This window comes from Rhizoctonia solani, chromosome 5 (genome assembly GCF_016906535.1).
Source record: "Rhizoctonia solani chromosome 5, complete sequence".
NCBI classification, from domain to species: domain Eukaryota; kingdom Fungi; phylum Basidiomycota; class Agaricomycetes; order Cantharellales; family Ceratobasidiaceae; genus Rhizoctonia; species Rhizoctonia solani.
This window is the reverse complement of record NC_057374.1, coordinates 1148895-1165530: the sequence shown is the minus strand read 5'-3', so window position 1 is coordinate 1165530 and position 16636 is coordinate 1148895. Positions and strand designations below refer to the sequence as shown.

Here is a 16636-nt window from a genome sequence, read left to right as displayed (position 1 = left end):
TATATGACTGTTGTGCGGGAGTGGCAACCCCTGAAAAGGAGCAGCTAGTTGTTTTTCAGGATCCTCTACTCTATCATCAATCGGCCCACGCTAAAGCCCCGTACCTACACAGTATTTAAGACAACCAAGTATTGAAATAAGAGCAAGTATAAAAATAAAAGTAAAATATCAAGTGCTGAACTCACAGCCAAAAGTTTTCAGACGGCATTCGCCCATTCTCTCGTAGCAAACACTCCTCGCGCAAACCGGCGGCTCTAAACCATGTATCCCGGCGGCATTCATCCTCGGAGCCGAGAGCCCTAACCCGCTCAGCTGGGAACTGAAAATTATCCAAACGTTCAAGTTCCGCCCGTATTCCCAGCCTAGACCAGCTGGGGAGATATTATGTACAATCGACCATACACGCGTTTTAGGCACAAGATTACACTTCAGGGCTCTTATCATCATCGTTATTGGGGGAGGAACGCGTAGTGGAGTGTACATGTTTGGCACCAGAGTGGTCGGGGGTGAAGTGTGCAAGTTGGGGTGGGGTTTGGGTCTCCCTCTTTGTCTCTTGTTCCTGGCCATGTCCATCCCTCTACCAGGTCGTTCGTTGTGCTCGCCCTGGTGGTGTGGGTCAACTCAGTACCTATACAGACTAGACAGCTAAAGTCATCTTTTCTTGACCTGGTCTGATGGATATCGTGCTCCGATGACCGGCCAACAGATGCCTATCGCTCGACATATTGTCTTTGGTTCTTGCTCAACGATGTCGCCTTATCGGGTCTGGTTTAGAATGATACCTCATCTGAGCGCTCTCTTGGATTTGGCTTTTAGTGTCTCGGGCCGTGTATGGATCCACTATATTTCATTTATCGTCTGTTTTCCCTCAGGGAGATAGTCGTCTTCTAATAACCCAGGGCGGGCAGATTTCTTCTTGTATTATCCAGGGGAAAAGGCGGCAATTTTTTGTCCTACTACTGTAAATTCATATCCACACAACTCAGTTCGTCGCGCGCGGGAGACCGTCAGGATCTACCGGACTAGCTATCGATGAACCTTGGAACTATCCTATCCAATCCAAGTCACCGAGCCGATCTCGCTCCACCAAAGATGCCATCCATCACTTGGGTCCAACTCTAACATCACCTACCTTGGGAGATCTTCGAACCGTCTCATATGCATTATCCAACCCAAGACGCGAGTCCTTTTTTAAAGCCAGACCCGACTTCGCTCGCGCAGTTCCAGGGGGATCCATCCGAACGTGCCGGAAAGTGCCTTCCCACAGTTCTCGCGAAACAAGCTTGGTGCATATAGTCCGGCTGTGGGACCCGGTCGTCAGCGGCGACGGTTAACTTACGCAGGCTTGTATTTCTGAGAGTGTCCAGGGGGACGCGATAGAGGGGATATTGCGTCCCGTATACAAGAGCCGACAATGCACCTCAGGGGGGAAAGAACCGAGTGGATATCTGTTGCAGGGGCGGGAAACCACTAGGCGCTACATGGATTGTTTTGGTATGATTTGCTGGATTCATGTAGGTGCCTAGCATGGCCTGATAGGGACAGTGGTTCCCCATTAAAATAGACTTATCCCGCGCAAATTCCTGTGGAATTCGATCTTGAGTCTTTAACCAGCGTTAATGCTCCCGAATATGGTGGCTGGGATGAGCACAGTGTATGCACATGGAAAATGTGAGTTCCCATAACCGGTTTCTCATAAAGCTTGTTTCGACAATGTAAAACTCGTGGTCTCAGCATGCGTTGATTATAATTAATGCTCAGCAGCAGAGCTCACGCCGCGACACGCTCTCGACTGTACTCGCGTAACCCCAACTGGGACACCTCACCCATCAACTTAGTGAGTCGTTGAGGGGCTGGCATGCCGGCTGCGGTCTGCAGCCCCACCTATGTACCCCTAACTGCGTCTTCTCTCTCGCCGATAGAACGGTGCGCCACCTGGAGCATTAATCCCGCTACGCTGGAGGATGGACCCCTAGAGGACCTCTGGGACCCACCGCCGTTCGGCTGAAATTAAAGAAAATCGGGGAGTGTCACAAGGTGCGCCAGTATCTCGACCTGAGACGGTGTTCATTTGAGCAACACCTCTACGAGATCCCTCGGACAGTTCAAATCTTGCAAATGCCTGATTTTCTCGTGATAAGGTAAGTAACAATCGGTCCCATCTAGTAGCTGCTCTGACCCAAACGTTAGCCTTGTTGTATTCATAAAGATCTCTATACAAAGTCTACAAAGCAATTCAAACATGGGTTACCTAAATCGTATTCAGCAGCCTCAACCAACGATGAAGCGTGAGCATAACAAGGCAATTTGGGGGCGACGATCAGGCGCGGAAATTTCGCCATACGATCTTGGTGGTTCTGGATGCCGATGCGTGTCTACAGAACGTTCTCTTGTCGCGTCGGTACCGTCACCCACGACTACTGGGGTTTCCTGCTCCTTATCGCCTACTTGGCTTGTAGGTAATGTCGGTAATGCCCGTGATACACTGTCAAGGTTAATCTCAATCCATGGCTTCCAAAGCCTGATAACTGCGTTTGGCTCTACGACCGGAAGATCCTTCGTACCCGGCTGTGAGAGTAGGATATATACGGAGACAGGTTCGACAAGGGTATTGCCCACGTCTCTGCTCACCACCAAGCTTCGGGTAGCATTGATGGTTTCGCCTGGGGGCAGTGTGCACCGTAACAGAAGCGAGTCCCCGACTCGCTGCATAAATTTCACAGCATGCACCTGTAGGTCTGCCCTGACATTAGAGCTCTTGCTTAATTTGGCCGTTTGATAGTGGTGCCATAGCGCATCGTCTTTTTCGCGTTGGCTGATCACCATCAATGCACGTGCTGCGAGTCCACCCCTGACACAAGGTAAGAAGCTTCAAAGAATGTCTGATCACGTACTTACTTGATAAACTTGCTGGTCAACTTGCGTCCCGAATTGTTTGAATTCCCAACGTGGCTTGTATCTCGATCCAGTACCAGGGATAAGCCATTCATTCCAAACGCCTCGGTCTCGCCCTCTGCTGTTTTCGTGGACTCTTCGACGGCCGGGACGTCCGATATCGGGGGATTGCCGTCGTTGCTGACTATACATTCCTTACCTTTACGCGATGTGACAGTCACGTTTTCGAATACTCGCGGCGTGGCCAGGTCGGTCAAAGCTACGTATTCCCTGTCGACGAACGTAGATGTATCCGGTACTGTTATTATCTTGGATTCTATACGCGGCGGAGGGGGCATTGGAATAACCTCTTTTTGCACTATCAAATCACCAACTGCGGCAGACGACTGAATTTTAGTCTGAAATATAGGCGTTTGAATGTGGAATAGGGCCGGGTCATGAGTTCGATGAATGGACTTGTCCGTGAGCCCTTTTGGTAAGAAAGGTGGTATGGCTTGTACGGAAAGCGGCCTGGCTGAGATCTGTTTTGTGGCCTGGGGATCGAACGACACATTGGGATCGGTGAACTGAAATGTGGGATTTGTGGCAATTCGGGCGCTGCCAGGGTCCTTGGGTCGGGGTGGTGGTGGGCGGACATGAGGCTTGGTAGGAGAGGCCTGGGCCTGAAATTCAGAAGCAACCCAAGTGGGCGCCTTGGGTTTAACTCTGGCCACTGGGGTGTCCTTTGGTGACAGGATTAGACTATTTCCTAAAGTTCTTGGTGCTATTCACGGACATGAGTTGTATTATCTACACGCCGTCTTTTGGTCGTAGACTGGATTGAATAAAAGCGATGAGTAATCAATGGACATATATCATACTGAGACTAACAGGCGGTTCGGCCGTAAATGATGATTCCACCCATGCATTGGAATGCTTCGTTCCCGATTCCTAAGTTCCAATACCACATGAGACTATTGAATACCCAGTACTGTGAATGGGCCTACTCGTTTGGAATTGTTTTCTGGCATTAAAGAGAAATTTGGCGTTGGGTCGACTCAGGTTGTGGCTCGATCAGAGAACATCACACTCGTTACAAAGTTACACCAATAATCACGTGCTTGGTCCGCTCTTGTAAACATCCAACCTCACGCCTGCTATATAGTACTTATTCGGTCACGATTTTCGACCAAAATTGCGTGGAAGTGATACAGGATACGATCAGAACAGTCTAATAGCGACAAGAACAATGGCGGAGACATCTACAAGCAAAGGAAAAGCACGTCCTACTCGCGCGCCTGTCGTGGGTGGACTATACAGAGCAGACTCAGTCAAAGTAAGCGAAACATATTACCAATGCAACTCAGATTGACTCAGATAATGTACTAGGATGTTGCAGACTCCCTGGGCATCGCAAACTTACCGGATAGTGTGGCTGCAGCGCTTGCAAGTGATGTCGAATATCGCCTCCATCAAGTCGTCGAGGTGTGCACGCTGGTTTCGTCTGAGTTCTGGTCATCTCTAACACGTGTAGACACAAGGAAGCTGCTCGTTTCACTCGACATGCCAGGAGAAGTACAATGTCGCCGGCAGATATCGACCAAGCACTACGAGTTTTGAATATTGAGGTGAGCTCCCACAAATTAACGCCTGAATCTCTTGACCAACGGGTTTGGTAGCCTTTGTATGGCCACTCCTCCGCACATACACCGACCTTCAGGCGGGCAGTCCCCCAACACACACTTTCACAATCAGTTTATTTTTTAGAGGACGAGGAAATTGATTTCGATAAGGCATTGAAGGAGGAAGTCATAACCGTTCCTCCCCCTGTACGCTACACAGGTAAGCACAACTTCTATTAGATATTAAATCACACTCGACATCCTGTTATGTAGCCCATTGGCTCGCAATCGAAGGAATTCAACCACTGGTGCCTGAGAATCCCACCACATCGGCAGAAACAAAAACGGCTACAACCACTCAAGGGCCGCCTTCCCCTCGAGCACGAAAACAGGGAATCGCTGCACCCACGACGACAAATTCTACTACTGCTGCCTCGACATCCGCTGCTACCCTTGTCAAGCACGTGCTACCTCGGGAGCTTCAGCTTTACCACGACCGATTATCATCGGCACTAATTAGTGGTAATGAACGCAAGAGAACAGCAGCGCTGAGCAGCCTTAGAGCAGACGCTGGCCTTCAGGCTTTGCTTCCATACTTAATACGTTGGATTGGTGAGACTGTTGTCCGAGTACTTAAGGGGGAGGGGGCAACACACACTGGGGATGATGGCAGCGACGACGATGCAATGTTTGGGTCCGATGAGCTAGACCGAGCGAAGCTTGATATCATGCTCGATGCACTAAAAGCCTTGTTGGATAATAAAACTCTATTCGTGGAACCTTATGTGAGTGTTGGAAAAATAGCTTCACCACTTTCTAATACTTTTTTACAGCTTCATCAAATCATGCCTCCGATTCTATCCATACTATTAACTGCATCCTTAGGATCCAGCTCCTCATTCTCTTCCTTTGACTCCAATCCACCTCCCCGGCATGTTCGCATGCACGCCGCCTCACTTCTGAGTCACGTTCTAAATCTTCACGGCCCAACATATCCTTCCCTGGGTGCACGCGTACTAAAAACTCTTATTATTGGTGCGACTGCTCCTGGACGCCAGCGTGGGACCAGAGAAGGAGCTCTACGAGGCCTTGCTGCTCTGGGTCGTGTTGCCGCAGGACGAGCGCTTATAGGCGCCCATGCCCTGAAAACCATTGAAGGCGAGATTGATGTTGGGTCCGAAGTCGGATCTGAAAGTGTCGAGGATTTGATACAAGGAGCAACGGTATATTCAACTATCATTTGGATGTGCCCTAAGTGTCTAACCACGGTGGTCATTTAGGTTGCCATACATGCGCTACATCCAATTCCCACCCCAACCCCCCAGCTCTGGGGCGAGCCACAGATCCGACCACTTGAACCGTCTTCCGAAGAAGACAGGGCGCTGCTCGATAAATTGAGCGAGTATTTCGGTCAACTCTTTACTATGCGGGTTATTGTTGAAGCGGGTAATGCGCAATGGACACGTGGGCTCTTGGAAGCCATTGAGTCCTCGAAAACAGAGTACTTGGCTGATGCCACAGCAAGCACCAGATGATTGGTTGATTGTAGCATTATGGATCATGTTTTCTTTAATTCAGTATCCCAAATTTATTTCGTTGCTCAGTTGGTTACACGTTTGTCGGTGTGACCAAAGGAAACCGAAGACAGAATCTAATATCTCACAACCCCATTGGGTTCAGGAACACATACCTAATGGTCAGCAATTCAAACCAAGTACGATTTGTGCATTCAATTGGAACAAAGGTTACATTATTCAGTTCCGGTCTATACAGACAAAAGAAAAGAAAGAATCATGCCTCTGGAAGCGCTACAAATTCTTAATACATCCACATAAATCAAGAATAAACCATTACATCTATTTTTCGACATGCTGTAAACCAGGAGAAATTTAACAACGCTGTCGTTGTATAAGGGTACTGCCTTGAATAGATAAAACACGTTATGCGCACGGCGCAATCCTGCCAGCTGTGATCAACCGGTTCATCAAGGAACCACCCATCCAAATGTTAAACTTGTCACAATCACTGCATACGTAAGGCGCAACATCAGTCCAAAAGATTCGTACGGCGGTGCGCTTCTCCTCACCCAATTGACCTGAATAACACCCTTGCTCAGCGGTGCTAACTTCTTAAACGCTGCTGGGGACAAGTCTGTAAAAATCCATGTCAACACTGAACTTGAGAGCTCAAATATTACGAAACTGACCGAGTGAACCCCCACCGCAACTTGGGCAGAGATCAACCACTTTAACTTTGACGGATTTACTCCCGGACTTTACGGTGATAGACTGGGTACATCATACTGTTAGATATGGCCTATAAAATGGTTCCTAACTTACCTGGCCACATTTTTTCGCTTTGTTGTATTTAGAAGGACCGAGAGCGACAACAAGCTCGCTATCTTTGTTATTCCACCCACAGGCACCCGTCCCAACGCTAGGATTGTACCATGTCCCCTATAAACATCCAGTTAGCCGTAAGTTTCAGGGGATAGTCTATCAACGTGCATACCTTTCCAGAATTAGCGCGAGCCTCGATAGTACCACGAACTTCAAGATCTCCAGCAGGAGTTTGGACCTTGGCTTCGGCCAATCGTACAGGCACAGGGGATGCGAGCGTGATTATCACGAGAGAAAAGAGTGTCAAGATAGTCAAGGTACGCGAGTACATAGTTGCGGTTGTGCGGACTTTGTGGAAAGGAAAGGAGGGAGGGAGGGGATGATAGCTCTCGGTGCTCTGGACACCCTCCGCATTTATGGTGCTCAATGAGCTTGCGCAGTCTGGATCCCATTCAAATTTCGGTTCAGCTGGCACTATGCGCATACACAATGGGTAAGAACTTAACCGCACGGACAATATCAGGCCCCTCTTGCTCGATTTGGACGGAGGGTCGTCCTTCTGTCTCAAAAACTTCAAAAAGGGTGTTGGTCGGGAGCTTATTCAGTCAGTTTCAACGTAATTAGCTATTATTGTCAAGGTGACAAGTGTTGACTGAATACAATTGCACAGTCCCTGTGTTTGTTTTTATCCGCGCATTTCCCATGGTCAAATTTTCGGGGCTGTTTTCTCTGAGTTGCAGCACTTATTCCAGTATAGACTTATTACGAGTCTTGTGGGCATCAGGTACTATAGTGCCACATTTCATTTTATTTCTACAACGGATGCTCGGCGTCGACAGTCTCGACCTCTTGCGACGGCACTGCGGGGTAGTTTATTCAAACGAGTAGTCACGCTCCGAAATCGCAGCGGAGCGTTCGTAACCATGGATAGCTGTACACAGCAAGCTTAATTATACACTCATTTCTCCATTGTTTCCAGACGTGAGCTTTCAACGCGTTTCTGGTTGCGAGTTTGCTTGTTGCAAGGATCGCAAAATAAACTTAGCAAAGGCAAAATCAAGCTTAAGTCTCGGCGTACGTTACATGATGCCGAAAAACGGATCAACCTACCCCGCTCAATCACAGAGAATCTTCAAAAATCACAAGCACACTAAAATTCAAAACGAGGGTGACCTTCTAGCCGAGACCTATGGGCCGTGGCCTGTGGCTCCGCCCGCACCCGTTCCCCACAAACGATGGTTCATTTATCGGAGCAATCAGGGTCCTCTCTGCTACTGTAGTCATTGTCACGTGCTTCTGGATGGGAAATTGAGAATCGCCCAGGTATAGAATATTAGCTCAGGGTATTCAAATAGAGTCAATACATATGGCATAGAACGAACCACTGTCGGTTGGGGATCATTGCACTTGTTGAACAGCGAGTAAGAATGTGGAAAGATATTTCGAAGGATACTTGGGACAGGGACGTCTTTGTAGAGATAAAATAAGTATAGGATTAGGCAATAGTGTGTTTAGGACAACGCTGGATGACGCCATTTACTTCGATGCTCATTTGCCCATAGTTGAAGAGGTGCGCTTTAATGTAAAGTCTACTCACAAAATCGAACTCATGATACGGGCGCGGCGATCATAGCAACATATCACCCATGCTAATGCGAAGCTGTGCAATACCATCACCAAAGGTGCAGCTCACGTGATATTCGATACGCTGTCGATCAACGTTGACCGAACTGGTGGAGTTATTGCAAGTGTAACGTATAATCTCGTCTATTTCAGTGGTAATTCCAAATCACTTTCTAAGAAGATTAAATCATGTTAAATCTTTATAGCTACTAGCATGGATAGCCAGGATCATGCAAGGATTACCATTCCCTATGGAAGCCCTGATATCGAAGGTCTCTCGCCGCCGGCTGATTACCATGAGCTAGTGAGTTGAACTGGATTCCATAAGTTATACGCGCCCTTCTCCAAAATTGGAGCAGCAGAGATGATTAATTTAATTTATACGACTTGTTTCAAGGGCTCTCATGGAGCTGGGTTCTTCGAGTACCATGAGGAAAGGCGAATGCAAAATGCAAGTACATTTTTCGCATGGGTTAACTACCCTCAATTTGACAATAATACGACGACTATGCTCTGTTTTAAATCTGGATATTTCACAATCATAGCTCGAAGAGAAGCTCTTAGCGCACCATCATGGATCCCAAGACGGTGGGCCTCACCCAGGTGTGACGCGGTCTAGGGCATCATCTTTTACACCCGAATCCCTCAAAACTGACCACATGGTGCCTGAATTCGAGCGTCTGAATCTTGCTTCACCTTCCGATGAACAAGCACGAAAAGAGGGCGTTGCCCGCTCCAGAGTTTGGGTACATGGAAATATTCTTGCGCCTCATTTAAGCGCGGAGGATAAGAGTGAAACCGTATCAGAGCTTCAGACGAATCATGGTTAGTTCGTGCATAGTAATTCCTTTCGTATGATTTTCTCATGCCTAACGGGCCACTGGTCGTTACAGGCTCTTCCCCCGCACCAGCTCTCACCCCTGAGCTAAAGCAGCTTTACTCTTCATTACAACGGTGCTTGAAGCTGAGGGATAAATATATGTCTGTATCACTGCAGAGGCTTGGAGATGACCCACGACATTATGATGGCGATAGTTCTACTGGTGCCCTCAGGGAAGATCCAGATAACAAACCCCCACGCTTTAAGCCATGGAATATTTACCCCCCGCCTCCACCTCCTCATTGGAAGTTCAGAGCTCATAATACCAGCGCACCAGAAATCAGCCACAGCCACGACGGTGACATTCCTTTCGAATTTTCTAACTGTGAAATACCGGTCCAAATGCCATGGGAATGGGAGGTTGATGAAAGGGGTGTATTCCAAGTATATGAAGATATCAATAGTAAGTACATCATCTGTGTAGTATGACTCATGAAATACCACTTATACAAAATCAGCACCAAATCGTCGACCGCTCTTCAATGTTCCAACAATCAAGGACTTTTTTATAGATCTTGATACGGTGCTGAATATAGTTACAGACGGCCCCACAAAGAGCTTTGCCTTTCGACGACTCAAGTATTTATTGAGCAAATGGCAGATGTATGCATTGCTTAATGAGTACCAGGAGCTTGCGGATATGAAGGTATGCGCCTACTATTTGTGCATGAAACTATTTTCATTTTTTTTATCACCAGAGTGTTCCGCATCGGTAAGTGGCGCATGAGTTGTAGGCTCATAATAAATTGATGTTTCGTCATCAGTGATTTCTACAATCTTCGCAAAGTGGATACACATGTGCACCATTCGAGCATGATGAACCAGAAGCATTTGCTCCGTTTCATCAAGCACAAGATGAAACATCACCCAGATGTACGTATTCCACCCTTTTTAAAGGAGTTCAAACATATGGTTAATTTTTTTCCGCTAAGGATAAAGTCATTGTCCGAGATGGCAAAGAGTTAACTTTGAGGGAAGTGTTTGAGTCACTGAACTTGACAGCATACGATCTCTCTATCGACACACTTGATATGCATGCTCATCAAGAAGCGTTCCATCGTTTTGACAAATTCAATCTAAAATACAACCCAATCGGAGAAGCAAGGCTGAGAGAAATATTCATGAAAACCGACAACTATATTGAAGGCCGTTACCTTGCAGAGCTCACGAAAGGTGAAATACAATTTATAGATTTTACACTGAGGTCTAACACATTCGACACAGAGGTGATGGCGGATTTAGAGCAAAGCAAGTATCAGGTAAATGTAGTTATGTTACCTTTTCTTACTTCACTACTGAGCCCACTTCCTCAATCAGAATTGCGAGTGGCGTATAAGCATATATGGCCGCTCCCCAGCCGAATGGGACAAATTGGCGAAGTGGATTGTCAACAATAAACTGTATTCTCATAACGTGCGTTGGCTGATCCAAATTCCACGGCTATACGACGTCTATAAGGCCAACGGAACGATTAACAATTTCTCGGACCTCTTGCATAGTAAGTATTTGGTTGGCCAATTAATATTCAGTCTCCGACGATTTTTTGCAACAGATATCTTCACACCTCTTTTTGAAGTGACTAAGGATCCCAGCAAGCATCCGGAACTACATGTGTTCCTTCAGCGCGTAGTGGGAATCGATTGTGTAGACGATGAGTCGAAGCCAGAGAGGCGCATATATAGGAAATTCCCGTATCCCAAGGATTGGAACACGACTCAAAATCCCCCATACAGCTATTGGTCAGTCTCTTCAATGGGTAATTAGACTTGGTTTGATTAACATGCCTCAGGATGTACTACATGTTCGTAAATTTGTCGAGCTTGAATCACTGGAGACAAGCACGAGGGTTTAGTAAGTATAGACGTTCCTACCAGCGTCACATAAACTTATTACAGTGTAATTGTTTTATTTAGATACATTCGTATTCCGGCCACACTCTGGGGAAGCGGGCGATACAGATCATTTGGCCGCAGCTTTTTTGACCGCCCATTCTATCTCCCATGGCATTTTATTACGGAAAGTACCCGCATTGCAATATCTTTTTTACCTTAAACAGATCGGGCTAGCCATGAGTCCTCTCAGCAACAATGCACTTTTCCTTAGCTACGACCGCAACCCGCTACCTGAGTTTTTCAAAATTGGCCTAAACGTCAGCTTGAGTACAGACGACCCATTGCAGTTTCACTTTACCAAGGTGGGACACTGTTGTCGCCATGGCAGACTACGCTCTGACAATAAAGGATGCAGGAACCCCTGCTGGAAGAATACAGTGTGGCAGCCCATGTATGTCTAATACTAACGACTTGGCTTTTGCTAAAGGTTCGCTTCGACAGATCTACAAACTCGGCCAATCCGGATTGGCCGAGTTGGCACGAAACTCTGTCATTCAAAGTGGTTTCGAAATGGAAGTCAAACGCCATTGGATTGGTAAAAAATGGTATTTGCCCGGTGCAGCCGGAAATGATATCAACAAAGTGAGTATTTTTGGTAACTTGTCTGTTGATCCAGTTGATTGACGGCAAACAACCAAAGACGAATGTGCCTGATAAGCGCTTGGCATTCAGACACAATACGCTGATGGAAGAATTGAGCTTAATCTACGGTAGTAAAGAAGCCACAGTTGTTTCCAAGAATTCTCTCACCAACCAACTCGATACGACCGCTGACGCTGTCGCCGCGCATGCGATGGCAATGAAGTGATTTGGGCACTCATGACCAATATAGAAGAATAGAATTCCTGGCACGTGCATTACCTTCTACCAATCAATATTCCTTCGTACGCTTGGCCTCGCATACGTTTTCAGATCGCTTAAGCGATTTACCTGATAGTTGACCGTATGTTCCTCTTTTGCGATCAAGAATAAATGGATATTGCTTCGATATCTCGTTTCTCTCATAGAAGAATGGATCTTTATGAGATACTCGCATGGTAGAAGAGAAAGTGTCAGTCTTCAATGGCTCTACCACTGTGTTCGCTTAATATGTTCCATACGGTGCACAAGACCGTCGTTGTCTCCGACGGGGCTAGTTTGTCACGGCGACAAAATTTCAAGATCTGTATGCTATAAAGTCTCGACAAGGAGGCAGGATGTGAAGCTTAGCCCATTTCTAACTCGCGATCCACGGCAAATAATGACATTGAACATGGTTTGGATTATGCTTTGGCTCACGCTTTTATTGAATTAACATATGATTGGCATGTAGCGCTTTGTACTTGCGTTAAGCGCGCTTACTGCCCCAGTGCTAGCAGCACTCTCATCAGATCAAGTTGCTCTCGCCCAAAAATATGCTCCCCAGTTCCGCCTTACGTTCGTCCATTCTCGGATCTTCATTTATGATGATTCTAATGATGAGCTTAAGTCCTGACGAGAAACATTTTCCCTCGAGTATTGAATATATGCTCTCGAACTATAAAGTATGTCCCTGAAACAGATCTATCTGAAATTTATCTTTCTAACCCACGCAAGGTGTATGATGATAGTGGCAAACAACTTCCAACTCAACCATCTCCTTTGACAGCCTCCAACCTTGATTCAGTGGTAGGAAGGGGCGCAAGCACATGGCTTACAGTTTCTGATACCAACGCGGGCTATTTGACTGGTTTAAACCCTTCAACAAATCAAGTTCCTGTGTACGTGCATTCCTGTATATAAGAAGAAACCTTACTAAGTGCAAACTGCCCGTAGGTACACGTTTATTGTGCCAAAGGAAGGCGGCATAGTAGACCTTTTCTACTGGTAAGATCTACTCGTCCTACGTATAAATACAATCTTGGTCACACCAGACTGATAGGATTTTCTTCCCTTACAACCTGGGGAAAGATATTATCGCTCTCGGGCGGGTCGGAAACCGTGAGTCGTGAACTCACGACAAATTGAATATCTAACCAAGTTGCCTATATCTAGACATTGGAGACTGGGAGGTAAGTAGGGTATCTATATTACTATCAAAAACACTACTTGATATGTAAATGCCAGCGTATGACAGTGAGAACTCTCAACGGTAGGGCTTTAATATTTCGCTTGAACTTGCCTCAATGAGCTCGTTTGCAGGGGTCGCAATTTCAGCCGATTACAACGCGCATTCATCCGGAAATGGAGCTGGGTAAGAGGACGAGAGTTGAAGCAGGATCACGAAAGATGATTGATGTATCATAATTAAACAGGACAAAATCATGGAGTGATGTCCTCAAACCCTCGGGAGAGGACAGGCCTCTTGGTTATGTCGCAAGTGGATCTCACGGAGTTTGGCCAGGACCCGGATCCTGGGTATACGAAGATGTAAGTGCTACTGGGTGCTGAGATAGGCTTATCTGACGGGAATATTTGTATAGATCATCATCTATCAACTCAAGGACGAAACTAGGGATGGAGGTATATTCAACTGGTCGGTTTGTTTTGTATTTACGGACTAACCAGCATAATCAACAGGGCCGATGTGGAATGCCAAAGATAATATCTATCCCATCGAATATCTCTCATCCGCAACGTATTCTGGAGACCAGGCCTGGCTTAATTTCCAAGGAGCTTGGGGGAACAAGGGGCAAACTAATTGCTGGTGGTATGCCATAGTAAAGGTACTGCACACCGTCGGATCCAGATCTCATTGCTAATTGCAACTCGGAAAGACATGTCCATTATCTAACGGACCAGGAGGTATGTTTTTGGCATAACGGGAAAAGGATAATGTCTTAAATAATTATTTCCAAAGGACCTTACAGACAAGACGTACTCGCGGCTGCATTCGCGAAGGCAAGTGGCCCAGGTATGCTCTCGAAGTATTCCGATATGGCAGGACCTCTTTCAGTAAGCTACCAACTCATCAGTGAGCTCCTACTCACCCGAGTCTGTAGCAAACACTAGCACTGTTGGCAACCAACTCGAGCACCTCATTGTATAAATTGAGACTCGACAAGTCTGTCTTAGATCTGATCAAAATTGCAGCTTTTGCTCGCCTTACAGTCGAACAATCATGCGTTGAGTATCAATCTTCTACCAACACAACTCTTTTGTCTTCGACATATGGATCCTCCAAGTTAAATTCAGGCGACGATAGGCTTTATTCGGTGAGTTATTTCACCGGTCCTGGCTTTTTTTTTTTATCCTTGACCACGATTGTTCAGGTCAAGGTCCCGCGCTGTACCTCTAACTCCAGCCATGTCGACTCCTACCGAGTCGGTCTATGTGCTAGCGATGACAATTCGATGTGTTCCTGGGCGGGATATCGCCAGCTCCGCACATATCTGACCGGGAAGCAAGGAGTTACAAATGGCACAGCGATCAACTTAGACATGGACCATGACAACTGGAGATGGGATTAAGTCTCTTACTTTTATTTCGTTCATGCTTATTGCCTTAAGTGGGCACGACGTTTGGGTTTAATTGTTTCAACCTTGTACATTCTTTCGTTTGGCCCAAATTAAGAGGTAGATTAGAATGCTACAGCGATCAAGGGATACTACTTTTCTAAGTTTGCCCATTGAGCAGCCTCAATGCCTCAATCTGATGGTATATTGGACCCTAATAATGTAGTATTCTAAGTGTGATTGGTGGGAACGACCCAACAGACACGTTTATAATGCGTTAAATGTGAATCAATGATGTCTTGCTGTTTATACGGCTAGTACTGATACAGAGACATAAGTTCGAGCGGTTCTGCTTCATAAGTCACTATGGCGTGATAAGATCTTGAAAATCAGTATATCAGTAAAAGACATCTTTTTCAGTATAATTTAGCCTGAAAACTACAACGTCAGTATGCTTTCCTCAGTACGAATCAGACCAAGAGAGAATTGATATTTAAAGTTAGCATATATTGACCTTAATTTCAGTTCAATTCCTACTTAAATACACATTCTTATTTTCAGTATTTTAACCTTGTACAGTGAGTATCGATTCAATCTGCAGTACCAATGGCTGGCCATGCTAATCCTGTAATTACCAAGAAGGATGATTTGTAAAGATTTAAATGTTATTCAGTGACGTTCATGTGGACCTGGTTGCTCACTAGAAATAGCAATATTGTTTGGATAAGAACCGTATGTCAGCTGCAACTAGGGCCATTTTTGTGTACATAAGGCATATATTCATTATTTTTCTACCACCTATTATTACTAAACTGCTTTAATTGCTGAGGATCAGTAGCTATATATGTTCGATAGTGGCGGTAAATGCTGATATGTCTACAATTTGTCCCTGAGACCAAGCCAGAGGTTAGTTTCCTTGAAATAGCTACGCTGCCCCGAAAAAAGGTCCCAATACGTTGATTTGGGGTGCTCCAGCTCAAATCGAGGGAGATTTTTTAACCTTTGCGCCAGTGGTATGGTCGCTAGCATATCATGGTGTTCAGTAAATATACTAATGAATCGAAAGGAGGTGATCGAGACACGGTCACGTGAGCATGACACCTTACTTAAAAGTGGCGTACCTGCACCTGGTTTGTTGTAGGCTTTCTTCATTCACCCTTCATCACCCACCCTACCTTTACGCTTGACTATTTCAGACTCATTATTATCACGACCATTTTTAAATACGTTATGCCAAAGGCTATTAAACAGCAAGAGTCGCAAGAAATCTCCCTTAGCCAATCATCTAACATGGACGGGTGGGCTGTTTTTTTTATCATCAGAGCCTCCGCCTTCTGACATGAGAATCTTCTAGGGGGAAGAAGCTATGGGTCTCTTGATAAAAGCTCAAGGTTCGTGCATTAGGGCTTTGTGAGATGGTGGTGCCACGAATGTATGCGCTCGTATCGCCAGCTACTGCTGCAAAGAACAAAAAAGTCAAGGAAACACAGTGCTTAAGCAGGACCAAAGACATGTTAGATGGAATAGTGAGGCTCTCCTCTATTAATTTTTTCGTTCCTTGTTAAATGATGGTGTTCTAGCTGCAAGCGTGTGCTCAAGACTACGCAAAAGGGATTTCCGAGTTGTCAGTTGGTTTATTCTTCTCATTACAGGATATCAGCTGATGTATAAATAAAAAGAGAGGAGTTATATAATGCCTTTCAAATGGAGCTTGCGGCAAGCTATGACCGCGAACGGAAATATTGGCTCGAGGCTGTCGTAGAGCAAGAAAATTTCAAGGCTAGCTCGACACCAAAGTATGGTAAAACATAATGACATGGTGTAGTAGGACTCACTCGAAGAGCTGATGAGAATATGCCACGAAAGCGAAGAAGTGCGCGAAAAGGAGCATATTGATGCATTGGCCGTGGCGCGTTCCGGGATAAACAGTGAGCAGTGTAGCGTGTAAATCGAGTTCTTCATCTTGATGACCTTGCGCACGGCAGACGCCAAA

At 46.0% G+C, this 16636-nt stretch overlaps 4 protein-coding genes across 4 annotated transcripts; 2 read left to right on the top strand and 2 right to left on the bottom strand.

Annotated features, from left to right (window-relative positions):
- Positions 1 to 181: 181 nt before the first annotated feature.
- RhiXN_09182 (uncharacterized protein) lies at positions 182 to 3905 on the bottom strand (the record flags this gene model as incomplete). Its single annotated transcript, XM_043328998.1, has 10 exons — positions 182 to 371; positions 426 to 577; positions 1133 to 1301; positions 1995 to 2122; positions 2180 to 2224; positions 2281 to 2851; positions 2899 to 3617; positions 3671 to 3709; positions 3766 to 3825; positions 3882 to 3905. The coding sequence occupies 10 exons, from the start codon at positions 3903 to 3905 to the stop codon at positions 182 to 184; spliced, it is 2097 nt and encodes a 698-aa protein (XP_043180444.1).
- Positions 3906 to 4123: 218 nt separating this feature from the next.
- On the top strand, positions 4124 to 6031 carry RhiXN_09181 (transcription initiation factor TFIID subunit 6; the record flags this gene model as incomplete). The annotated part of the gene is made up of 7 exons (XM_043328997.1): positions 4124 to 4210; positions 4264 to 4359; positions 4416 to 4502; positions 4554 to 4716; positions 4770 to 5281; positions 5330 to 5719; positions 5777 to 6031. 7 exons carry the CDS (start codon positions 4124 to 4126, stop codon positions 6029 to 6031), a joined length of 1590 nt encoding a protein of 529 aa, XP_043180443.1.
- Positions 6032 to 6518: 487 nt separating this feature from the next.
- On the bottom strand, positions 6519 to 7166 carry RhiXN_09180 (rare lipoprotein A-like double-psi beta-barrel protein; the record flags this gene model as incomplete). The annotated part of the gene is made up of 5 exons (XM_043328996.1): positions 6519 to 6521; positions 6583 to 6647; positions 6703 to 6784; positions 6836 to 6952; positions 7008 to 7166. The coding sequence occupies 5 exons, from the start codon at positions 7164 to 7166 to the stop codon at positions 6519 to 6521; spliced, it is 426 nt and encodes a 141-aa protein (XP_043180442.1).
- A 1506-nt stretch (positions 7167 to 8672) lies between these two features.
- On the top strand, positions 8673 to 14658 carry RhiXN_09179 (AMP deaminase; the record flags this gene model as incomplete). Its single annotated transcript, XM_043328995.1, has 31 exons — positions 8673 to 8762; positions 8856 to 8930; positions 9004 to 9283; positions 9352 to 9741; positions 9797 to 9984; positions 10037 to 10050; positions 10103 to 10211; positions 10271 to 10597; positions 10656 to 10836; positions 10891 to 11077; positions 11128 to 11189; positions 11252 to 11532; positions 11586 to 11621; positions 11672 to 11812; positions 11871 to 12034; positions 12063 to 12114; positions 12543 to 12646; positions 12699 to 12753; positions 12806 to 12969; positions 13025 to 13075; positions 13131 to 13189; positions 13244 to 13260; positions 13316 to 13340; positions 13391 to 13442; positions 13504 to 13618; positions 13672 to 13711; positions 13769 to 13914; positions 13966 to 13993; positions 14049 to 14143; positions 14191 to 14403; positions 14461 to 14658. 31 exons carry the CDS (start codon positions 8673 to 8675, stop codon positions 14656 to 14658), a joined length of 3939 nt encoding a protein of 1312 aa, XP_043180441.1.
- Positions 14659 to 16636: the final 1978 nt, after the last annotated feature.